The following is a 27,292-nucleotide window of genomic DNA, read 5'->3' as shown; positions in this document are numbered from 1 at the left end:
GACAGCTATAAAACAGTGAGATCATTCTTGAAGTCTAAGTGAAAAGGTCTTTTGGCATTGTGTGAAATAAAATTTTACAAACTGTATCTTATCCAAATGCTCTTATCCATTATGGTTTAATATTATAGTTGTGAAGATCATCAATCATACTCTTGACCCTCTAATCAAACATGACATCTTACTAAGACTGTAGTGTTATTGGTTCAAACTAAAATAGACTTTAACTCCATTTAAGAATGCATGAAAAGTGATTGGTCAAAAAGTTTTTATCCAATTTCTGAAATAATTAGAGAAGAAAAAGTGAAGCGTAGTCATTGTTTCTAGAGTAACATCTTTTAGTGTAACATAAAAATATTTCTTAATCATGGCAATTTATGCCATAATCTGTAATAAGAAATGCAGGTACAAATAACTCAGTAAAGTAGGTTTTCAGGATTTATTAAGTTTCTACTATAGGAGAGCGGTGTGAGTATCCTAGAAGAATCTCCTGTTGTACAAGAATGTCCCATCAAATAGTAGAAATAGTAGAAATAAACTAAAAGAGTTCTATGAACCTAGGACTATAAAACTAGCAAAATGAAAAATACAGAAGAAATAGAACTGTACAATAGTATATAAAAATGATTTCTTAGTTAGATTTGTGAACTTGATTATGAAGTTAAATTTTGGAATTCATCTACTTATATAGTTCAAACCGTTGACATATAGAAGAGATTGATTAAATTCATCTAAGGCCTTATATTTTTATGAAATCTTAAGTTAGTAATCTTGTCTCAAGTGAGGGAGGAAGTAATGTGAGATGTGCAATTATAATCATCTTGTGGAGTGAAAGAAGCGTATCCAGTAGATAGATGTGTGGATAACTGGCAAATGGGCACAAAGTTATGATGTCTTTGCAACCTGGAGAAGTGTATTGGGAGAGAACCCACATGTATGAAGACGTATGACTACATGTTAAAGTAATAAATGAATTAAGGTAGAAATTAGGAGTTTAATATTTATGAAATTTGTTTCGGAGTTCTTTCATTAAGTAAAACAGTTTCTGTGTCTTCATTTGTTTCTCTCTAAATATTACAGATATTTCTAATTCTCCACGTATTGCCTGAATTGCTGTTGAAAATAAATATTGCACACATACATTTTGAACTGTTACAGTTTTACTCTGGTATCTCTTTTCCAAGTCAAGTTTAGTGTTCACTAAACATTTAGTATTTAGGTAGATTCCTCTTAGAATGCTTCTGTGGAACTTAATCTTGGAAACGGATTTAAAGAAAATGGCCTATTTACATTAGCTTTATATTCACTTTAAGTTTCAAATTCTTTATTCTGTGACTAAACAATAATTATGAAGATAATAGTAAATGATTAAATTCTAAATCTTTTCCTAAGTTCTCAGGTGTTCCCCCCGCCCCCTGCTGAGTTGATATTTTGACCCCAGAAATCTATAGTAGCAGCAGTAGTGACTGAATCATGAACTTTTCTACTTCACCTTTTTTTGCTTGCCAAGAAATAAGTCCCTGTTTTGTTAGGTGTGTATGTGTGTTTATATGAGTATATCTACCCACCTTCAGAGAGTCATGGAGGATGCAACGGTATTAAGGGCAGAAGAGAAGGTTTTCTGTGTTGAATTTTAACCTAAAATGATTAACTTGGCCATGAATTAATTGAGTTTAGAACTATTTTCTCATTTGATCCTGTCTTTCTTGGGAATGGGTATAAACATTAGAAAAGAAGGGATAACACGATCTGTTTTTTACTAATCATAATTTTATATACAGAAAACTCAGGAAACTAAAAAGTCCCACTTTTTAATAACCTCATATTAATAAGAGAATTTGGCTGATTATGAAATAATTATACAAAGTAACTCTTTTCTGTTCTAGGCATAAACACCTACACATGGTAATGGGAAAAATTATTCAGTTCTCACTAATGACAGAATTTTTAAATATGTTGAAACAAATTTAATAATAAATTACAGGATCTATATAAAAATAGTACATTTTACTGAGAGACCCAAAACAAGATCAGAATAAAACGAAATACATACATTTAGTGGAAGGGAAGACTTCATAGTGTGAGAATGCAAATTATCCCACAATTAAAATATAAATTTAATATAATTCCAGTTATAATCTCAGGAGGGTTTTTTATTCATCCATTCATTCATTCGCTGTGGAATGATTAGATGAAATGATGTTAAACCTCTTATGGAAGAAGAAAATCTGAGTAGTCAAGGTAGCTGAAAAAGAACATAGTGGCAGGACTAGCCTTACCAGGTATCAGAATATTAGATACAGCCAGTGTAATTACTTAGATATAGTGTTGGTATAAGAATAGACAAAAGGTCACTGGAAAGAAAAGAAACTTTAGAAAATACATTTCTGTATGAAGAGACAAAGGTGGTAGTTTAATTCTATGAGAAAAGGATGGAGTATTAAAACTACTCCTGACACAAGAAAATAAAAGTACACCCTAATCTTAGGCCATATGTAAAAATGAATTCCTGTGAATCGAATACTTAAATAAAAACGAAAAGAATCATAATAGTGTAAGAAAATTGAGGCATTTGCTGGGAGCCCAAGAGACTTTCTTAACCACAGGTGGAAATCCAGATGCTATAAAAGAAAATTAGGAAAAAATACATAAACAATTTTAGTGGATTAGTAATAGATTTAGAGAAAAAAGTTAAATGGATGACAGACAAAAGGTTAATGTCTATACCGTACAGTAACAACAAGACTGACAAACCTATTTGAACACTAGGCAAAGGATGTGAATAAACACTTTACAGGAAAGCAAATCCAGTGGCCAACAAACATGAAAAGATGCTGACATTTATAGTGGTTAAAGAAATGCAGATTAAAATAACAATTACATATCAACTCTAAACCCATCAGACCATCAAGAAATAGATATCAATATTTATTGATAGCCAGGTTATTGGAAAGAGAATACTTTCCACACATCTGGAAGAAAAGTGAAATCTTTCATCCTTTTCAGGCAGCTGTTGGCAGCATCTATTAAAATTACAATATCAGCAATTCCATCCTGGGAGCCTATCCCATAAAACTAAAAGTACTTTGTACATGTATAATGATGCTTATTGCACTAGGGGTACCAATGACCAAAATGAAACACTTTTAGCAAAAGAAAGTGAAAATGTATGTGTACAGGAATGATTGAATAAATTGTGGTGTATCTGTACTACAAACTATGGTAGTTATTTAAAAACATGAGTTAGAACTATACAGAGTGACTTGGAGTAATTTATAAGAGTTATTGAGTGAGAAAATCAAGATACAAAAAAGTGTGTATAATATAATCCCATTTTAGTTAACAGTTTCCCAAACTTACTGTATATTTTTATACATGATTATGTGAGGATGTAAAAAAACATGAACGCTTAAAAAACGTAGGTTATTGACATGTAAATGGAGAGGTTGATATGGGGACAGGGAAGACCAGACAAAAAAGAAGATGTTATCACATTTATGCATTTTAATTAAGCTTTGTGTGCATGTATAAAATGTTAAATAACATTGAAAAAGCAAATTAAAAATAGACACAACTGGGACTTCCCTGCTGGCGCAGTGGTTAAGAATCCGCCTGCCAATGCAGGGGACACAGGTTCGAGCCCTGGTCCGGGAAGATCCCACATGCCATGGAGCAACTAAGCCCGTGCGCCACAACTACCGAACCTGCGCTCTAGAGCCCGTGAGCTACAACTACTGAGCCCGTGTGCCTAGAGCCCATGCTCCGCAACAAGAGAAGCCACCACAGTGAGAAGTCCGCACACCACAACTAAGAGTAGCCCCCGCTCGCCGCAAGTAGAGAAAGCCCGCCCACAGCAATGAAGATCCAACACAGCCAAAAATAAATAAAATAAATTTATTAAAAAAAAAAAAAAAAAAGAGCTTCCCTGGTGGCGCAGTGGTTGGGAGTCCGCCTGCCCATGCAGGGGACGTGGGTTCGTGCCCCAGTCCGGGAGGATCCGACATGCCGCAGAGCAGCTGGGTCCATGAGCCATGGCCGCTGAGCCTGCGCGTCCGGAGCCTGTGCTCCGCAATGGGAGAGGCCACAACAGTGAGAGGCCCGCGTACCGCAAAAAAAAAAAAAAAAAAGTAGACATAGCTGGTGAGTGCCATTAAATTCTGTTCAGCAGTTGTTCACTGAATGCTTACTGTGTTCAAGACAGCATGGTGGGTGTAATGAGCAGTACAACTATGACAGTTATTAATAATTATTATATCAACAATCATCAACAGTGCTTGATTGCTTAATGCATGCTATATAGCCTGTTCTAAGAGCATTATGTATAACCTCATTTGATCCTCACCACAACCTGATGAGGTACTTATTATTGTTATCCACATTTTATATATGAGAAGACAAAGAAAATAAGCTTGTGTAGTTTATGCAGTTTAAGTGGTGGAACCAAGATTTGAACCCAGATGGACTGACTCCAGAGGCTATTAATCATTAAAATATGGTGCCTTTTTTGTCCATGAGTTGCTTATTGTGGTGAAACAGTGGCAATATAGAAAACAGTGAAATCCGTGCCATCGTTGAGGTTAAGAACAAGATATGGGAGCCTAGAAAAGAAAGGAGTTGGTCTGACTGCAAGAATACAGAAGATTTCACATCAGAATCGAATATTAGCTGACTTTGCAGAGTAAGTAGTTATTCTATAGATAGAGAATGCACAGAAAGGCATTTTAGACAGGAAGAATTTAATAAGCACAGTTGTAAAAATGGTCATATGCCTGGAAAAAAGCCAGTAATCTAGTGGGACTGACACATATGTTGTGTGAGAAAGTAATGAGATGAGGGCATAATATTAGTTGAGGCACTTGGTTTTGACGTAAGGTATTCTGGACTTTAGGCAATTATTCATCACTGAATACTTTTGAAAGAACAGTGATATGCTCTGGAAAGAACATGTTTCTGAGGTTTCTAGCCTGGGTGAATAGAAATTGGTAAGTTGGACCCAGGTTCCGTAAGACTCAGAAACAATCTTCGTTTACTCATTTTAGTGTTAATAAGAAAATTGGAGAATGTAAGATTTATTTGTAAAGGGGGAGGAATAATAATCAGAGGGGACTTATATCCTGTGTTGGTCTTTGAGTTCTCAACTAGCAGAAATGGATTAAAAGAAAGAATGAAACAAATATATTTTTAAAGTTTGTTTTTTCCTCACATGTAGCATAATTTAATGGAAGACGCAATAGACTATGTTTTTAAATAAATCTGTTTTATTTATTTATTTATTTTTGGCTGCTTTGGGTCTTCGTTGCTGCACGCGGGCTTTCTTTAGCTGCGGCGAGCAGGGGCTACTTTTTTTTTTTTTTTTTTGCGATATGCGGGCCTCTCACCGTTGTGGCCTCTCCCGTTGCAGAGCACAGGCTCTGGACGCGCAGGCTCAGCGGCCATGGCTCACGGGCCCAGCCGCTCCACGGCATGTGGGATCTTCCCGGACCGGGGCACGAACCCGTGTCCCCTGCATCGGCAGGTGGACTCTCAACCACTGTGCCACCAGGGAAGCCCGGGGGCTACTCTTTGTTGCAGTGCGCGGGCTTCTCACTGCGGTGCCTTCTCTTGTTGCAGAGCACAGGCTCTAGGCGCGTGGCTTCAGTAGTTGTGGCACGTGGGCTCAGTAGTTGTGGCTCGCGGGCTCTAGAGTGCAGGCTAAGTAGTTGTGGCTCACGGGCTTAGGTGCTCTGTGTCGTGTGGGATCTTCCCAGACCAGTGCTTGAGCTCGTGTCCCCTGCATTGGCAGGTGGATTTTTAACCACTGCGCCACCTGGGAAGTCTGCAATAGACTAATTTTTAAAAGTGTTCTGGGTTTTAGGCCTGGCTCGGGACTAAACTCTGTAAAGATATATTAAGCAAAAAAGTAAGATAGAAACTGAGTTACAATATACGGAAGCTGAAAATACTATAATTTTTAAATACAGTACTTTCCATCGTCATACTAGTAAAAAACAATCATTTCTTTCTTTAGCAGGCAAACTTTTAAAATAGTTTCACTTTGTCAAATACTAAACCCTTTTGATAAGTGAAATATAATATTCAGGAGAGACTGTTATTATTTCCAGCTCCCTAAGCCAGGTGCCCCAAACTGACTTAATGCCATTCATTTGGAGATGAATTTGAAATTCTTCCAGTCATGCATTGACTACATTCTAGGTGCTTGAAAAGCATGTTAGTATAAAAATAATTTTTATTTTCATTTGGTGTGTGTAATAATGATGATAGTAAAGCTTTGCTACTATACATGTACATGAAGATTAATTCTCTTCAATTGCAAGAAATAATCTCTTTTTTAAGAGTGTTGCTATTACTAAGACGCTGTATAATTAGAAAGTATTGAGTGGCATTTGAAGGGGGATAAATCTGTCTCCTAATGGGTATTATCAACAGTGATATAGTTGTCCAGAGAGATAAACACCTCTCTATCAGTCGGTCAGTCTGTCCATCCATCCATCCACTTACTATATAGTAAGACGATAGAATGAACATTTGAAAATATACACTATATTTTTAGATCCAGTGACCTTGAAACTAAAGGTACTATTTCTAGATAATATCGTTGAAGAAGATAAACTCTTAAAATTATGCTACCATGAATAGCATAAAGAACTTCAGATTTATATGTGGAATCTAAAAAATGATACAAAGGAACTTATTTACAAAACAGGAATAGACTCACAGACGTAGAAAAACTTATGGTTACTAAGGGGAAAAAGGGGAGAGGGATAAATTAGGGATTTGGGATTAACAGATACATACTACTATATATAAAATAAACAATTAGACCTACTTATAGCACAGGGAACTATATTCAGTATCTTGTAATAACCTATAATGGAAAAGAATCTGAAAATATATATATGTATCTATATATATCTGAATCACTTTACTATACACCTGAAACATTGTAAATCAACTATACTTAAATTAAAAAAAAAATTCAAGTTTCGACTAATGAGATTCAGAAGGAAAAAAAATGAATGAAAATAAGACTAAAAACTGAATTATTCTGGGACCTAAAATAATTTCCTTTTTGATCTACTTTGTGACTGAATGTCGATATCCTTACATATAAAATAATGCTATCAGCATTCAGGTATCTAATTAGGGAATACTATTTGGAAAATACAAATTTGTTAAAAATGAATGATATGTCTTTCCTACCATTAACCATTCTGACCATCAACCCCACCCCTTAGGCTAACTATAAAGCAAAGGTTGTACAATGCACACTGTGTTTGACTTTATATTATTATATTAGAAATAAACAGTGGTGGTTTTTCTCTTTTAAAAAAAGAAAAGAATTTCAGGACTTACTAGCCTAATATGATACTGTCTCATTTTGAGACTGGCTCTTTGGGACAGTATATTCTTTGATGATGGTGATTATCTTAGGCACTTCTGTAGTCAAGTTATTTAAATATAAAAATAACCCCACTTTTCTCGTCAGTTTTTCTTAGATTGATATTAAGAAAAGAGAGGAACTGATAGCTGTAAAATTTGAAACTCTTCCATTGCAGTACACACTTAAAGACCAGCACATTGAGTTTCTAGCTAATAGAATAGAGAAATTGGAGCATAAAGAACCTCTGGTGCCTAATGGTATGCAGGATTGGAAGAGAAAAGTCTGGACAAGGTTCCAGCAGGAAAGTATAGCTGTCTTCATATCTTTATGTCTTAATATCTTTAACAAAGGCTTCTAAGAGGAGACACTTGGATTGAGAGCTAGCTTGCTGATCAGGGTTATCAGAAGTTGCAGTCATATTTTATCCAAATGTAACAAGGCCTAAAAAGTGGCAGTTCTTTACATTGACAGGTAGATAGCTGGATAGATAAAGGAAGTTATCTGTCCAGCTGGATAAAGGAAGGAAGGATAGAAGGAGAGGCAGCATAACATTCTATGTATTTATTTTATTTTTTAAATTAATATTTTTAATTGAAGTATAGTTGACTTATAATACAGTGTTAGTTTCAGGTGTACAACAAAGTGATTATGCTATACATATATATATCTATATTCTCTTTATTCCTTCCCATTATATTTTATTACAAGATATTGAATATAGTTTCCTGTGCTGTACAATAAATCCTTATTGTTTATCTATTTTATATGTGGTAGTGTGCATCTGTTAATTAATTCCATACTTCCAATGTATCCCCCTCCCCCGCTTGCCCTTTGGTAACCATGTTTGTTTTCTCTATCTGTGAGTTTGTTACTGTTTTATAAATAAGTTCATTTGTACTACTTTTTTAGATTCCACATATAAGTGATATCGTATAATATTTGTCTTTCTCTGACTTTACTTAGTATGATAATCTCTAGGTTCATCCATGTTGCTGCAAATGGCATTAGTTAATTCTTTTTTATGGCTGAGTAATATTAAATTGTATATATATGTGCCTCATCGTCTTTATCCATTCATCTGTTGATGAATATTGAGGTTGCTTCCATGTCTTGGCTATTGTAAATAGTGCTGCTATGAACATTGAGGTGCGTGTATCTTTTTTTAAATTAATTTTTATTGGAGTATAGTTGATTTACAATGTTGTTGTGTTAGTTTCTGCTGTATGGCAAAGTGAATCAGTTATACATATAAATATATATCCACTCTTTTTTGCATTCCCATATAGGTCATAACCACATGATCCAGCAATCCCACTCCTGGGCATATATCTGGAAAAGATGAAAGCTCTAATTCAAAAAGATACATGTGCTGGATCATGTAGTAACTCTTAGTTTTCTAAGGAACCTCCATACTGTTCTCCATGGTGCCTGCACCAATTTACGTTCCCACCAACAGTGTAGGAGGGTTCCCTTTTCTCCACACCCTTTCCAGCATTTATTATTTGTAGACTTTTTTTTTCCACATTTTCATTTTAATTAGCTCTTTAAAATGCTAGGGTTTTTTGGCCACGTGGGACTTATGTACATTTTCAATTACATAGGACTCAGTATTTTAAATCATTAAATTCTCATTACACATTCTGCAGTTCATAAGCTACCCTATCTATACGTACTATCATGTGTTTAAGTATTAACTTGCCTACGATCATTTAAGTAGTAAAAGAGTGAAAATGAGACCTGCGACAGCAATTCTGCATACTTGCTGAGTGACCTTGGAATATAAATCTCTCTAGGTCCCTATAAAAGGAGGAAGTTGATCCAGAAGATCACAGATCTCTTCTATTCCTAATAGTCAATGAATACCCTATTCTTTTTTTTAAATCGAAATATAATTGATTTACAATGTTGTGTTCATGGCTGCTGTACAGCAGAGTGATTCAGTTATACATATATATACATTCTCTTTTATATTCTTTTCCATTATGGTTTATCACAGGATATTGAACATAGTTCCCTGTGCTATACAGTAGGACCTTGTTGATTATTTGTAGGCTTTTTGATGATGGCCATTCTGACCAGTGTGAAGTGATACCTCATTGTATTTTGACTTGCATTTCTCTAATAATTAGCATCGTTAAGCATCTTTTCATGTGCCTGTTGGTTATCTGTATGTCTTCTTTGGAGAAATGTCTATTTAGGTCTTCTGCCCATTTTTTGATTGGGTTATTTGGTTTTTTTGTTGATGATCAGCATACCATTCTAATTCTCTGGTGAACATGTATATATTGTCCAGAGAGAGAAGAGGACTCTGGGCAAAACTGCGGTCATACTAACATTAAAGGGACAGATAGAGAAGAAGACCAAGAACAAATATTTAGAGACTGGTGTTTTGAAGTAAGATGTCAAATAATAGAATTGAGAAAAGTCCATTGTGTTTGTCGAGATATCATTTAAGACTTTTGCCAGACTAATTTTGATAGAGTTTTAGACAATTTGGTTAGGTTTTAAGAGTGATTAAGTGGTTAAGAAGTAGGAGACAGAGAATTAAGGACAGAAGTCAAATTTGCTTTAACTCCTTCTTTTTAATTAATTGATTAATTATAATTTATTTTATTTTTGGCTGCGTTGGGTCTTTGTTGCTGCGAACGACTTTCTCTAGTTGCGGCGAGCGGGGGCTACTCTTCGTCGTGGTGCGCGGGCTGCTCATTGCAGTGGCTTCTCTTATTGCGGAGCACAGGCTCTAGGCATGCGGGCTTCAGTAGCTGTGGCATGCGGGCTCAGTAGTTGTGGCTCCTGGGCTCTAGAGGTACAGGCTCAGTAGTTGTGGCCCCACGGGCTTAGTTGCTCCGCAGCATGTGGGATCTTCTTGGACCAGGGATCGAACCTGTGTTCCCTGCATTACCAGGCGGGTTCTCAACTACTGCACCACCAGGGAAGTCCCTGCTTTAACTCTTTGAAGATGTCATAATTTCTTTACAAGACAAGCTAGACCATATGCTGTAATATAAGGAAGAGATTATTATTTTAAGGCAAAAATTTTTATTTTAGTTGTTAATACTTCTTAGTACTAGAACTTCCCATGAAAATTATCATTCTCTACTTACTTCCCCTACCCTCCTCACCAGCCAGAAGCTGAGAAATTTTCTATTAGAATAATTACAGTGTCTTAAATCATAAGTAAATATAAAGTACGGAAATCTGGATTTACACACACAAAAAATTTGGATGGTAAGGATTCACTACTGAGATGTACTGTCATGCTTTGAAGGAGTCCAAAAATAATACCCCTGTTCCCTACCCAAGTTCAGAATCACTGGCGATATAAGCAGATGAGTTCTCTGTTGGAATTCAGAATAACTGCTTTAAAATTGATAAAGTCTAGAATGAAGGACAGAGCTTATTTGTATAGTCACAAAGGAATGGCTAATACTTCAGGGCTGAATTAAATGTATTTACTAATAACCTTGTCACTGGTGCCCCTGGACAGCCAAAGATGGAGAGGAACAGAGAATTCTTGCCCCTTCTACTAAAAACTCAGGAGCCCAGAAGGGGCTGAGCCATGCATATCCAGTTCTTCTCTCTCAACTTTTTAATCAGATAAATCATTCCTCTCCTGGAGAATGGAGGTGGCAGTTGCCAAGTGAGGAGCCAGAAGAAGTGTCGCTGTAGTAAAAATTCCCTGTAAGGAAGCTTGAGACCAGTGGGAAAGGGGTTACTGCCCCAGTCATTTTATTTTCCAGTATGCTCTTTTAAAGAGGTATAATTCACACAGACTAAAATACACAGATTTTAAATGTACAGTTTGATGAGCTTTGACAAATGTACATACTTACGTAATCACTATTCCAATCAAGATATCAACATTCTGACACTATAAACAGATTCACAGCAAGAGTTTTTTAAGTACTAACCTGTTCATTTTAAATGCTTAAAAAATACATTAAATTTGTAATAATTCTGTTGACAGCGTTGGTTGTCTCTGGATGAAGAAGTTAATGAACTTTTTCTAAAAAGATCCCACATCATTAGTAGGCATATAATTATTTCTATGGAGAGACTGAATGATTTTTTTACTGAGTAGAAGTCTTTTAAAAATGGAATGGTCTATGTATTTTTTTAGTTATATATTTTCTTAAGTACTTAAATTGTCTTCACTGATATCTTCCTATATTAAAATATAAGTTCCTGTATTTCTATTTCTAATAATATGGAGTGCATAGTGTAGGTGCATAGCAGGTAACGTTTCCCTTCCCTTCCCTATTGGTATACTTTGGCTTATAAGTGTGTGGTATAAAGGATGGTAACTAGAGAGCTTTCGGCAAGTAAGGAATTCAGTCCCTTATTCACTTAGTTAATTTAATAAATATTTGCTGGCTACCTTTTTGTGCCAAGTAATAGGTATAGTGCAATGACTATAGTTAACAATGCGCCCCATACAATATAGAGGGGGAGTATATATTACCAATTAAACAAAAGAATATATAACTGCACACTGTGAATAGTGCTGTGAAGGATGGATGCAGTGATAGAGAATAACCCTGGAGGGTTGGGGAAGAGAAGACTTAGAAGAACGATGGTCTCTGGGGTTGTGACAGTTAGGCTGAAACTTGATAAGAAAAGGATGTCAAACAAGGAGCACTGGGGATGGAATGAAGGAAAGGAAACAAGTAAAACAGATCCAGATGCCAATATAGGTAGTACTAAGTACGTCTTAACTACTTTTATTACTTGTTGACTCATAGTTTTGATGTATTATTATCATTTGACTAACATTGTGTCTTTTTTCCTCAGTGTTGTGGTAATTACTTTTTATTACTTTTAGTAGTATGAACTTAGATATGATATATTATTCATACTTTATTTCAGAAAAATCACCCTATATCCATGTAATAAGATTGAACAAGTATATCTGAGATATGATGCCCTACAACTTCTTTTTAGTTAATAGAAGACATATATATGAATATAGTTTTCTTTTCCTTTAGGGAAATAAAATCAATTTCTCAAAAATATTTAAGCCCTCTTAGGAAAATAAATATTAACATTCGTTGTGAATGATAACCTGGGATTTTTTATAAAGTAGGTTTAGGATTACTAGGTTAATCACAGTTGTATGAGACATCACTAGAGTATGTTAGTATTATTTAATGTAAATTTTTGTCTACTTTTTCCTGGTTTGACCTGGAAAATAAATTACCACTCATTTTATAATAGGGAATTCCACTTTATTTTTAGAATTGTCATGAGCTGGCAATGTACAAAAGTCTATTAAAATTTACACCTTGCTTTGAAGTAAGAAAATGCCTGAAATTCTAATACTAGAGCAGCAATCCCAGGAGTCCTTGGTATCCTGTTAGGGTGCCCATGAGGTCAAAACTATTTGTGTGGTATCATCAAAAGACATTTTTTGTCGTTTTTCACTGTATTGACATTTGCACTGACAGTGGTGCAAAAGCATCTGTGGGTAAAAAATTGCTAGGGCTTCAGTATGTGTGAATCAGGCTACTAGTAGCACCAAACTACAATAACTAGTAATTATTGTATTCTTTACCATCGTATACTTGAGGTTAAAAAAAAATACCAGTTTTACTTAAGAATGTCCATGATGAAGCAGGAAAAACAATGTTTTTAAAACTCAACTTTTTAATACACATTTTAAAAATATACTATTTGATAAAATGGGAAGTACACAGAAAACACTTGCATTGCATCTTAACATCTGATGGTTGTTTTTAAGAAAAGCAGTTGTGCAATCTTTTGAGTTGTGAGCTGACTGAGATACTTTTTTTCATGGAATAACTTTTTTTTTTTTAATTTGAAAGAACAGAGAGACGAACTGGCTTTTCATATTTGGCAGATATTTTCTCATGAATGAGGTTAATTTGTCATTTAAGGAAAACAACTCACAGTATCTGTTGCTGGTGATAAAATTAGAGGTTTTAAGAGAAAATTAGAATTTTGGAAAACTTGTATCACCTTAAGCTTGACAGCTTCCCAGTACTTAGTCTTTAAAAAAGATTAGTGAAGATATTAACAAATGTGATATTTTGAAATAGTACAATGAAATGTGTCAGTGTTTGGAAGATATGCATAACTCCATGACCTAATCTTTTAAATGACCAATGCATGGATGACAAACATGTTGCATGCATGAAAGACTCAAAATGCAAAAGAGCAGTGGATTTTCATGTAACAGTTGGCAGAGCTCAGTGATATTGTTTCAGATTTCACATGGTAACTAGCCTTTAAAACACTACCACTAATCAAGTTTTGGTGTAGTATCAAAGACTATCCACTGTTATCTGAAAAGGCTGTTAAAATACTCCCTTGTTTTCCAACTATGTATATGTGTGAGGCTGAATTTTTTTCATCTACTTAACCAAAACAACAAATTATAAAGATTGAGTACAGAAGCAGATATGAGAATCCAGTTTTCTTCTATTAAGGCAGACATTACAGAGATTTGTGAAAATGTAGAAAAATGCCACTCTTCTCAGTAAGTTGGTTTTGAAATATAATTATTTTTCATTAAAAATATAATTATGTTAACAGATAATAGTTTTATATTTGTTAGGTTTAAATGAATTACTAAAATAAGTCTTTAAAAGTCTCATTTTTAATTTTTAGTATGTTAAATATCAATATAAATAATTGAAAACAGCTCTTTTGTACATGATACTATACGTAGAAAATCCTAAACACATCATCAGAAAACTACTAGAGCTCATCAGTGAATTCAGTAAAGTTGAAGGATATGAAATTAACATACAGAAATTTGTTTGCATTTCTATACACTAACAATCAGAGAAATTATGGAAACAATCCCATTTACCATCGCATCAAAAAGAATAAAATACCTAGGAATAAACCTACTTAAGGTGGTAAAAAAAACCTGTACTTGGAAAACTATGAGACACTGATGAAAGAAATTGAGGATTACACAAACAGATGGAAGATATACTGTGTTCTTGGATTGAAAGAATTATTATTGTTAAAATGACCATACTACTCAAGGCAGTCTGCTGATTCAATTCAATCCCTGTCAAAATACCAGTGACATTTTTTGCAGAACTAGACCAAATAATTTAAAAATTTGGATGGAAACACAGAAGACCCTGAATAGCCAAAACAATCTTGAGAAAGAAGAACAGACCTGAAGGAATCACGCTCCCTGACTTCAGACTTTATTACAAAGCTACAGTCATCAAAACAGTATGGTACTGGCACAAAAACAGACACATAGACTAATGGAACAGAATAAAAAGCCCAGAAATAAACCCCCATACTTATGGTCAGTTAATCTACAGCAAAGGAGGCAAGACCATGCAATGGAGAAAATACAGTCTCTTCAATAAGTGGTGCTGGGAAAACTGGACAGCTACATGGAAAAGAATGAAATTAGAACATTCTCTAACACCATATAAAAAACTAGACTCAAAATGGATTAGAGACCTAAATGTAAGACCAGAAATTATAAATTTCCTAGAGGAAAACATAGGCAGAACACTCTTTGACATAAATCGCAGCATTAATTTTTTTGGATCCATCTCCTAAAGTAAAGAAAATAAAAGTAAAATAAACAAATGGGACCTAATTAAACTTAAAAGCTTTTATGCAGAAAAGGAAACCATCAGCGAAATTAAAACACACCCTACTAAATAGGAAAATATATTTGCAAATTATATGACCAATAAGGGACTAATATCCGTAATATATAAACAGCTTATACAACTCAACATCAAAAAACAAACAACTTGATTAAAAAATAGGCAGAAGACCTGAACAGACATTTTTCCAAAGAGGACCTGCAGATGGCCAACAGACACATGAAAAGATGCTCAACATCACTAATCATTAGGGAAATGCAAATTAGAACCACAGTGAGATATTATCTCACAAGTGACAGAATGGCTGTCATCAAAAAGAACACAAATAACAAATGTTGGTGAGGATGTGGAGAAAAGGGCACCCTTATATACTTTTGGTGGAAATGTAAGTTGTTGCTACACTGTGGAAAACAGTATGGTGGTTTCTCAAAAAAATAGAACTACCACTCTGGGTATATATACCAAAACACTAATTCGAAAAGATACATGCACCCCAATGTTCATAGCAGCATTATTTGCAGTAGCTAAGATATGGAAGCAACCTAAGTGTCCATCAACAGATGAATGGATAAAGAAGATGTTGGGGGGAGGTGTCTGTGCATATATATACACACATACAATGGAATACTACTCAGCTATAAAATAAGAATGAAATTCTGCCATTTGCAACAATGTGGACTGACCTAAAGAGTACTGTGCTAAGTGAAATGAGTCAGAGAAAGACAAATACTGTATGATATCATTTATATATGAAATCTAAAAAATACAACAAACTATTAAATATAGCAAAAAAGAAACAGACTCACAGATATAGAGAACAAACTAGTGGTTATCAGTGGGGAGAGGGAAGTGGAGAGGGGAAGTAAAGGGGTAGGGGATTAAGAAGTACAAACTATTATGTATAAAATAAGCTACAAGAATACATTGTACAACACAGAGAATATAGCCAATATTTTATAACTATAAATGGAGCATAACCTTTAAAAATTGTGAATCACTATATTGTACACCTATAATTTATATAACATTATACATCAGCTAAACTTGAATAAAAAATTTTAAAAAGACCTCTTTGGGGTCCTAAATAATTTTTAATAGTGTAAAAAGATTTTTAACAATCTATGGTCTAGAGGAATCCATGTATAATTTAGGAGGAGAGCATTGCTTTAAAATCCAAAATGTACATGTTTTGGCTTAAAGCAGTACTTTGAAGCGTTTTTTAAATGGCATTGTTAAAACAGGTTTTATAGTCATCAGACTTTATTATTTTAAGTCATATCATTTTGAAACTTTTCTAAACCTTCATTTTCATTTTATGTATTTAAAATACAACAGAGAAAGCCAAAAATGTAATAAAGTATTATTTGCAAAGCTATGTAATTTTTTGCAGACCTTTTTTTTTTCAGTTAACCATGGCTTGTTCCTGAACAAGCTAAATAAGGTACAAGAATGCTGAAAAGATGTTCTGTGACTATCTATGGAATATTCTTGGTATCTTACAGATACAGAATGAATATTTTATAGGAGTTAAATGGATAAAATTTTATTTAAAAAATATGTAATCGTATAGTCCATTGCCATTTTGGAATGTATGTGGAAATTAATTCACCATAACAGCCTTATGCCTGTTAGTGGTACTGTTTATCATGTAACATGATGGTTAGAGAGGTTTCTGATTGCTCTTTTTTCTCTAAACAGATAATCTTAGTGATACCTTGAAGAAGCTGAAGATAACAGCTGTTGACAGAACTGATGATAGTTTAGAAGGATGCTTGGATTGTCTACTTCAAGCCTTGGCTCAAAATAGTAAGTTTTAAGGAACCTCCATACTGTGAGGATGTGGGGAGGGGGAAGGGTAAGCTGTGACAAAGTGAGAGAGTGGCATGGACATGTATACACTACCAAACGTAAAATAGATAGCTAGTGGGAAGCAGCTGCATAGCACAGGGAGATCAGCTTGGTGCTTTGTGACCACCTACAGGGGTGGGATAGGGAGGGTGGGAGGGAGGGAGATGCAAGAGGGAAGAGATATGGGAACATATGTATATGTATAACTGATTCACTTTGTTATAAAGCAGAAACTAACACACCATTGTAAAGCAATTATACTCCAATAAAGATGTAAAAAAAAAATAGTAAGTTTTATTATGTTTACTCAAATGCCAAACAAAAAAATCAACAATCATTCAGAAATTGGTATATAGTTTAGCACATAACTTACATTCACATAACTTGAATTCTTTTGAATCCTATCCCTGAATACTGAGATTGTTTTACATGTTCACCCTCCTACTTACCTCGCCTCCCCCAGGATACTGAAAGCCAAGTTGATAGGCAGAAGAAAGGTGGAATTGATTGGTGGTGATGACATTAATACTAGTCCTAGAGAGAGGCAGTTCTTAACAGATAAGTGTCAGAGTTGTTTTTCTTCTTAATACCTAACTACGCTTTAAAAAAAGACTGTGTTTACATGTGGGGATGAGAAACAGAAAGGAAAAGAAAGAAAGAAAGGAAGGAAGAAAGGAAGGAAGGAAGGAAGGAAAACAAAGAAAGAGAGAGAGAGAAAGAGAGAGGGAGCTTAAAACACTTGAAATTTTTTTCTGAGATCTTTTTAATCATTTTACTTTAAAATAATGTGTATGCTTAGGTTTAATTGGAAAGAGCCACCAGCAGTCATCCAGAAATCCTGTAAAACTGAGGTAACACTTGATCTTTGGTGGCGTGGTAAATAAGAGATAAAAATTATACAACTCTTCATTGACTAATAAATTGTATTGTTACATTTGATCCATCACATTTCTATTCACTAATTTCTGTATTATCACAATGAATAGACAGATACAGAATAATTTTCATTTGTTTCCGTAATTCTCCTTGGCTGTGCTGTGGTTTATGCTGTGCTTGTTTTTAATTATGCTGTTATTTTATCCTGGGACTAATTATGTAGCTGACAAATAATTCAGGAGGAAGAATAGACTATATTGTTAGAGTTCAGTTTCAAGCACTCTGATATGTATGCATTCTTTTTCTTTTTTCTGTTTTAGTAAACTGTGATTAGAAAATTTAAAATAATTGATTGCAGTACTCTATCAAAAAGCACATTTAAGGTAGCTTTTAAAATTCTGTTTTAGTAATATTTTGCTTTTGAGATTATAATTATGTCAAGCTGTTTAATCTTAGAGATATCAGAGAAGGGATTTAAAATAAGGAGTTCAGTAAAAACATCTGGATAAGGGTCACAGTGGTAAAGAAGAATAAGAGAGAATGTGTAAGGCTGTATTCTCCATTATAGTAGATACAGGTGGCTATTTAAATTTTAACAATTAAATTTAATTAAAAATTAAGTTCTTTAGTCTAACTTTTCAATAGCCATGTTTGATTGGTGACTACCTTATTGGGGATCACAGGTATAAACTATTTCCATGATCACAGAATATTCTTTTGGATAGAACCACATAATGACCTGAGTTTTACACATGCCTGTATAGGCAGATTTACGTAGTCTTGTAATCAGTCTGTATAAATTGAGTATCTCAAGTTCATTTTTTTTCAAGCGTTGTTTTATTATAACTTATTTTGTTTTAAATGGCCCAGTTTTTTCTCTGTGTTAAAAACAAGTAGTATTTTCTAAATGGACCATTTGTTCAGGACCTGAAGGACACGGAGGTGATATCCTTGGTTATACATGGAGGCTTGCTCAGCCCTCTCCTGGAAAGACTGGTACACAGATAGATGAAATTGTTGAAGAGAAATGAAAAAAGGAAGCAAAATTTTATAGCTTTTTAAAGAACAGATTCAGGAAATATTGACAAGTGTATATAGTTGCTGAACTAAATTTCAGACCCATTGCAGAGTTATTCGTTGGACCCATTTATTGAAAATGGTCTTGAAATTATATATCATAAAATGTTAAGGCCAAATAGTTACAAAGTGGTAATGAAAACAACAGACTCTACCAATTTAATTATTGACTCCTTAGGAAGGGAACAAAAGGAATGTGGCTTCTTAAGAATCTGTAATAAAATTCATAATTGTCCCCACATCTGAGACTATTGACACAAAAGAATTTGATGTAGGAAGAGGTGGTTCATGCAGATGTTCCGTCTTTGACTTACAAATGATATCTATCATTGATTGAGCATCCACTGTGTACTCAGCACTAGACTTCAGACTTGTATCTGTTGTCTAATCTAATCTTTCCTGTAGAACCATGAGGAGGTATTATATACATCACCATTTAAAAGATAAAGAAACAGTCCCTGTAAGGGTACTTGCCTTGCTCTGGCAGAGTACAGAGTTTGAATTTGAACTCTTAGTTTACAAAATAAAAAACTACATTCTGAGTAAAGTGCAGCTTTTTTCCTGCGTTTATAAAATGTGAAAGTGTTTTCAGAAACTGGATTTTAATATTGTCTTAAATTTTTGCTTTTTCTTTAAAATAGTTTCAAATTATTATTACAGAGGAAGAAAATTTATAAACCATTTTCCCCTTTGAGCTATATATTTATTTTATAGGTATTAATTGGTATGTTTTATAAAATTAACATCTAGCTTTTAAGCAAGGAAAATTTTTTTTTTTTTTTTTTTGCATTACGCGGGCCTCTCACTGTTGTGGCCTCTCCCGCTGCGGAGCACAGGCTCCGGACGCGCAGTCTCAGCGGCCATGGCCCACGGGCCCAGCCACTCCGCGGCACGTGGGACCCTCGCGGACCGGGGCACGAACCCGTGTCCCCCGCATCGGCAGGCGGACTCCCAACCACTGCGCCACCAGGGAAGCCCGGAAAATTTTTTTTTAAATACCAGGGAAATGTTTATTTTATAAAGTTCTTACTTCCCTGAATAAAATGTTTGATCCGTCACTACTTTTATGCTCTTAAAGGTAAAATTATAAAGCATATAACTTAGAATCTATACTGGCTTTTTTTACACAGAGAAGTTCTAATTTCATAATTCTTCCTAGTGTCAGGTGTTTTAACTAAAAAATATCAGTGTTTGCACTAGAATTGCACCTGATCAAGAAAGAATGATTTCTCCATTCTTTACAAAACGGTAATGTGTGTAATGGAAATCTAATCTTAAAGTTCTATTTTACAGTTTACTAACCTGCCATTGGAAAGGACATTTCTAAGAGGAAAGAAATTATGCTTCTAAGTTTTTACACTGTGGGAATTTAGTATTTTTGAATTGTATATTACAGATTATCATAATCTGAATTAGAATTTTTGCTTTGATGTATGACTTCAGAGTGTTTTCTTAAGAAAAAATTTGGGGGGGCATTAAATCTAGTATATGTAAGGATCTTAAAAGACAAAAGTTGAAAATTTGAATACGTACTAGACTTTATGGAAAACATTTTGTTTGAGCAAGCATTTTGTGTAAATCTCTGATCTAAATTAATATAGAAGCATTCATTCACTCATAAATACTTCAGATCTCACCTTTAAAATGTTTTTAGTAAATATATGAAGGCTACCAGCCAAGAAATCAGCCCTTTTATTCTGGTCTCTTTTGATTCAGAGAATAGTTAGAAGATTCTCAGTAAATGCTTGTTGAATTGTAGTGTCGGTTATTCTATTTCATGCTTATTTGAAAATGTAAAACAGCCCACATTTTTGTCCGTAAACATTAAGGCAGGAGTTGTCCTTAGAGAGTATGACATCTGAACCACCTTATAAGACAAACTACTAGCATGAATTAAAGGCCCCCAAATAAGCAAAATTAACAGTCTATTCATAATAAAAATTCTATTCTGTTGTAAGAGCATGGGGACCATGTTCTTGTTGGCTGGGGGAACCACAATACAGTGCCAGGATGATCACCAGCACCACTTTCAATGTTTTCCCTAACGGATTAGACTGTTTTCCTCTTTCTCATTGCCTCATATACCTTTGTATTTGAACTTTAACCAATTGCCCGATGGCAATTCCTATTTCATACAAGTGTCACGTAATTGTTTATTATCTATAGAAAACCCTATGAAAGAACATCAGTTTACTTGTTTTTAAAGAAGAAAGTATTTAGTATCTAGTTCCATATTCCTAACTTGGTAGTACTCATCTACCTGTTGAATTCTTAGGTTATTTTTTAACACTTGTTCTTTATTTTATTCAGTGTGTTGATTTTTGGCTCCCTACTAGGCTATAATCCTAAACGTATCAAATTATGTACAGAAGCTACTAATGTAGATTATAAATCTTTTCTAACAGTAAGAATTGTCTGTTGTCGTTTGCTTTTAGTCTGCTTTATGTCTTTAATATTTCTGAACAGACTTACTGTCATGTATCAAAATTATTTCCTAAGTAAGGGACTTTGAAATTTATTATCAACTATTTTTCAATAACCTTGTTAAATCTTTATTTACTGAGCATGAAAGATTGCTGCTGCTTTAGTAGAAATGAAAATTTATTTACACTTAATTCTTTCACAGTAATATCTAGATTTCAGTTTTTTACCCTACGTTATCAAATGTATCACAGAGTGATACATTTGCAGTTTTCTTTGCAAGCTAAATTCGTTATGGTGTTCACCTCCTTTATATACTTTTGTATTATGTGGCTCTTTTAGTTATTGTGTCCGTCATTAATGAGGGCTTATGACTGGTGCTAATCATAAATTACCAAAGGTTCAGTTTTTACTAAATAAAGGTAGTATTTTAAGAGTAGAGGAGACTAGACTAAACTAGAGAACATGGTCAACTAAAAAGACACTGAAAATTCTTGATGAATTAAGACCCCTGGATTGCCATAGAGTAGTGGTGGTCACCTAAGTTTGAATTTTTCTACACAGTCTAAAAAGCCATATAAATCAACAAAAAATCAGATAAAATCAAATATCTATAACCTATGCCCTGGAGACACACTAAGAACTTCAGATTATTAGGAGAGAGAAATTAATATCCAAATCTAGCCTACTCAGCTTCAGAGCCCATTTTTAGAGAGAGTTCATGAAGACTGCAGAGACCACATGGAAAAGATGAGAGGGGTTGAATCAGGAGCCTAGGAGTGATAGTTTACAGTTAAAATTTCCTTTAGAAAGAAAAAGTCTTAACTTGGTGGGAAAATTCTGAGATCTGGCCTTAGATTCAAATGGAGCATTGGCTATTGGGAATCAAAAGGAGGAGACTTAAAAGTACACAGGACCCTAGGCAACAGATCAGGAGAGTGCCACTTTGGGGGATGAAATTGTTCTCCCTTGTAGACTTGGTGTTGAAGGAAAAGAAGGATGCAAGATGGAGAAAGTAAGTGTTCTGCAGAAATAAGAAAATCATACTGTTAGAAGACACACTAATAACCCCCTTTGGTTTAAGTTCAGAAGAGGGAGCTTTTGAACTAAAAAACCTGAGAATTCATCCTTACCCTTACTGCATACAATTTTTACTGCTAGTTAAAGAAAAGAAAAACTATACACTGAATTGGAAATTGCAGGCTATATACATACATAGGTGCTACAAGGAACAAAGCAGAAAATAAGAATCAAAACATTTTAGTTATTGAATTTTTTTCTCCTAAACCACCCACGAAGTGGTTATCAGTAACAGAACACCATGACCTATATTAAACATCCTTAAGCCTTTGCAGATATGAAAAGGAAAAAGAATACCTGGGTAAGAAATTCAGAAACTTGGAACCAAAGTGGATAATTACTAGGAAGATGTAAAGTAAGAGTTGACTAGAAGATAATGAAGAAAAAGAATCATTTTAAAAAGTAAGACTAAATTACAAGGTACCAAGGAAGAATAGAGGTGACTGAAAATTTAATAAGGAGCATTGAGGAAAGTGGGCAAAATGAAAACAGAATAAAGGATCAAAGAGAAAATGATTAATATAGAAGATAGGCAAAAAGATCCAACATACATGCAACTGGAATCCTTAAGGAGAAAAACAAAACATTGGAACAGAGCCAATATTTAAAAGTATGAACTTTTCTGAAGTATAAAAAGACTAGAATCTGTATGTTGAAAGGGGCTAGCATGTACTTGTGAAAATTGACCTCGAAGAAGTCTAGCAAAACTTTTAGACTTTAAAGGTAAAAATAAATACAAAAGAGAAATCCTCCAGGCTTCCATGCTAAAAGATCAAGTTATTTAAAAAGAAAAGAAAATTAGATTGGCATCAGACTCTTCAACAACAATATGCAAAACAATTCAATATTAGAGCAGTATTTTCAGAAAACTAAAGGAATAAGAATTTTATATTGAGCCAAGGTGCTCAGTAAGTATCAAGGCTATAGAAAAATTCTGTTAAACATGCAAAAACACAGGGAATACTATGCTCATTAGCCTTCCGGAGGAATCTTCTAAACTTGTGCTGTCCACTACAGTATCCATTCTCTGACATGGCTATTGAGCATTTGAAATGAGGCTAGTCTGAATTTAGGTATGCCATAAGTGTAAAACACATACTATACTTTAAAGACTTAGTACTTCCCCAAAAGTAAAATATCTCATTAAACGTTTTAAAATTATTGATTATATATTGAATCTCATTTTTAAAATTTTATAAAATATTTATAAATATTTCTATTGGAGTTTTATAGGCTATCATTTCTTGAATTATGGGTGGTTTAAGAATTGGACCGGCCAGTATGATGTGATGGAAATGCAGCTTAGAAACAAAATCATCATCATTGTCATCAATAAAATATAGTTGGGTTATTCAGTGGAGGAGCAGACATTTTTAAAAGAGGCCATTTAAAATAATGAACCTTAAGTTCATTATCCTAGGGTTAGATTCTAAGGAAGTAGTAGCATATAGGTCCAAGGTATATGTTAGTCAGAAGCAGAAAGAAGAGACAGTATATATTCAAAAATATTTATATCCAGGAATTCGTAGAAGAGAGGTCACAGAAAGGCTTGAATCTGATTGAAATAATGAGAAAGAGCATCTTGAAATCTTTCACAGGTCACAAGATTAGTAACAGAAGATAATAACATGGTACTGGGTGCTGTTTGCCTTCTAATATGCTTTTAAGCACTGTACTTCATAAGGGGCAAAGAAAGCTCTCATTATGTACAATCTCCAGAAGGAGATAAGCCTCCATTGGTATTTGTATTTTGTGATTGAAGCATGGATAGAGAATCTGGATTTTCTTACACTAGCTAATTAACAAATGATACCATTTTTGCTTCTTAAGTTTGCTAAATTTGAAAAACTTCTTATATTCCTGACAGTAAAATATGTAAGAGAAACGTGATTTGAAATGATACTATATGCCAAATATATACTGAAAAAGATCTACCATCCTCAGTAAAACACTAATACTGACTTACTGTCACTAAGTTGTTGAGGGAGAAGCTGATGGGTTTGTGCTGCTGTGTCTTCCTAACATTTGTTTCTGACAGGGTCCCATTTAACTGTGTAACTGCAGCTACCTGTAGGTCTTCTGTGGCCATATGCTTGATAGATGTTAACTGGCTTCTCAAATTAAACACTAACCCAATATGTCCTGAACGTGTCAAAAAATATGAGGCATGCAGATTAGACTTTTAATTAGTATAATGAATTGGAAATGAATTAATAAGAATTATATATTCTCTCATGGAGCTGATTTTCAGATAGCTGGGGGCTTTGACTGACACTCCGGGAGGCATGCCATCAACCACCACACAACCAGGGTTAATTGTGATTTTCCTGTAGGGAACTTTCACAGGGAAATCCATACCAGTGGCTTCACCAGATTTTCGACTAAAGAGGTCATTAACTTGTTCTCTTAGCTGTCTAGCTTTTTCAGCTTTTGACAGTCTTTCATTATCATAGTCTGGAATTGTCACCTGAATGATGTTAAGATCTTCAACATCTAATGCAGTAGTATTAACATTGGGTGATGAATTTATTTTTCTTGGAGGGCTCTTAGAGGAGGAGGTGCTCTCCTTAATTGCTGTCTCAAACATATCAGGCTTTTTAATGATGAACTTAATTTTGGCTTTGTTTCTGAGTATCTTCTCCAGCCTTGGAATGCCAAAAGTAGATAGATGGTCATCAGAATGGCACACCCTCGGGTAAGCCTTCCACGTGCTGAGTTCATTAAATTCACAGTCATTAGACCATTTCCAGGACTTGTGATTAATAACCAGTTGGTTGATCAGAGTGAGTCAGAAGGCCCGTAATCCAAGAATCAGCCGAGCCAAGCCAGTTGGAGGTTCCTGCAACAGAAGAAATAAAGGAGACTGATAGAAGCTCTCAAATCAAGCAAGAACCAGACCCTACGTGATAGACCTCTTCCCTCCTAGGCTTAAAGTATCAGTGGGTGAGAAGAGCTTTTTGGACTGTTACTGCCCCAAGCTGTGTAATATATTTGTATAACAGAAATACCTTCTATACAAACCTTTTTTTCTACTTTTAAATAGAAATGTCTACTTTTTCAGCAGTTCTGTGAATTGAATTAAAGAGCAGAGTGACTGTAAAAAAAAAAAAAGGATTATATATTCTCAACAGAAAAATGTAGTTTGATGTTTAAAGGAAAATGCTTTAAAGTAAGAAATAGATTGATTAAATTAACCTATTTTCAGTGTCTTTGCTGTGATTATGGATGTTTGAACCTGATATTAAAGGTATGGGCAGTAGCATACTGCTTTTTAGCTCTTGTAGTACTTGGTAGTCATGATGGTTGTTTCCTCTAGAAAGCTTTCTTACATAGTCTAAATGCTTTCACTTTTACCTCTTGTAATTCAGATTTCCTGAGTACCCACTTGGCATTGTAAAACAAAGGTTAAAGTTTCACCATTAGGTAGACTTTGGGATTTATAAATGTGACATTTTGAGAAATTAATGAATCATTATTTTTGCTAAAGAAAGCCTCTATATAAAATACATGTATTCTTGCTATTATGATTATTTGATTTTATTATGTTCAATTATTATTATTTTATTTATTTATTTTTGCGGTACACGGGCCTCTCACTGTTGTGGCCTCTCCCATTGCAGAGCACAGGCTCCTGATGCGCAGGCTCAGTGGCCCAGCCGCTCCGCGGCATGTGGGATCTTCCCAGACTGGGACACGAACCCGTGTCCCCTGCATTGGCAGGCAGACTCTCAACCACTGCGCCACCAGGGAAGCCCCCAATTATTTATTTTTATATATGGTATAGGTGAGGATTTAATTTTATTATTTTCTAGACAATCAACTTTTCCAACACCATGTGTCATTTAATCTATTTAATCTATTCCTTATTAGTTGAGGACGTTCCTTTTATCATATAATAACTACTTAATTTAATATAATTGGTCCAGTCTTGGGGTTTTATTTTATTTCCATTAATTTGTTTGTCTATTATTGTGTTGTAACCATGCTATTTTAATTATAGTAGCTTTATTGAGAAAGTTCCTCTTCATAAATCTGTTTCAAAGTTTTTTATTTTCATGGGTTTGTTATATCAGAGAAGTTGTGTAAATACTTTGTTGCATTCTTGGAGAATGCTGTTGAAATTGGGATAAGCTATAAATTAATTTGGAAAGAATTGAAAACTTCTTAATAGTTTGTTATTCTAAAAACATAACTTATATCATTTTTATTCAAGTTTTCTTTCTTATGTCTCATTAGGATTATATAATTTGGTTCACATGCTTTCCATATATATCTTATTTAAAGCATTTTTCCTATGTATTCTACATTATTTTGGTTGTTTTTGCAAATGGACTTTTTCCTATTATAACTTCCAGGCCGTTTTGTTAGAGATCAGTTTGAAAGCTGTATTGATTTTTATATCTTTTATTTGTATTCAGCTACCTTTCGAGCTCACTTATTAGTTAAAATAATTTTTTAGCTAGTTCTCTTGGGTTTTGCAGTCAGAACATAAAGTGTTATTTTTGTTTCCTCTTTCCCTTGTAACTATAGCTGACTTATTGAGTTGGCTTGAACGGCCAGCAAAATAGTAAATAACAATGGTATGAGTAGTATCTTATTTTAGTTTCTGATATTAGTGGCAAGCCCTTCTAATGCTTCACCATTCAATATAATACCTCTGGACTTAATATAAAAATCCTTTTTCATGTTAAGAAGATAGTCTTAATTAAAGAATGATTTTCTTAAAAAATCAAGAGCAGGTACCTCTAAACCATAAATCTTTAGCCTACTCAGTATAAGAATAGTAAACATTTTTCTTTTTTATTATTTTGAAGTTTATTTATAATGAAATTATTTGCTGAGAGCGTTAATTCTAGAGGAAGATTTTCTTAAGTATGGAAAGTACAGTGTAGTTTTACAGTCTCAGATTCAATGTCATTTAGTAGAATAGTGAGGTTCAGTATGATTTATATCTTCCTTTGTGTATTCAGGGACAAACGTTTACCTATTGAGAATTAGTACCTAA

At 34.3% G+C, this 27,292-nt stretch overlaps 1 protein-coding gene across 8 annotated transcripts in view; it reads left to right on the top strand.

Annotated features, from left to right (window-relative positions):
* Positions 1-27,292, top strand: part of RAP1GDS1 (Rap1 GTPase-GDP dissociation stimulator 1) — a 156,705-nt gene that overhangs the window by 19,392 nt on the left and 110,021 nt on the right. For all 8 annotated transcript variants that reach the window (XR_004349940.1, XM_032632211.1, XM_032632210.1 and 5 more), the window contains exon 2: positions 16,684-16,791. Coding sequence is in view for 7 of the 8 variants with exons in the window: in XM_032632211.1 (XP_032488102.1) it covers positions 16,684-16,791 (108 nt within the window). In the remaining variant the exon portion in view is untranslated. The remainder of the gene's footprint in view (positions 1-16,683; positions 16,792-27,292) is intronic.

Source organism: Phocoena sinus, chromosome 5, assembly GCF_008692025.1.
Source record: "Phocoena sinus isolate mPhoSin1 chromosome 5, mPhoSin1.pri, whole genome shotgun sequence".
Classification (NCBI taxonomy): Eukaryota; Metazoa; Chordata; class Mammalia; order Artiodactyla; family Phocoenidae; genus Phocoena; species Phocoena sinus.
The sequence above is the reverse complement of the archived record's forward strand: the minus strand, read 5'-3'. Positions and strand labels throughout refer to the sequence as shown.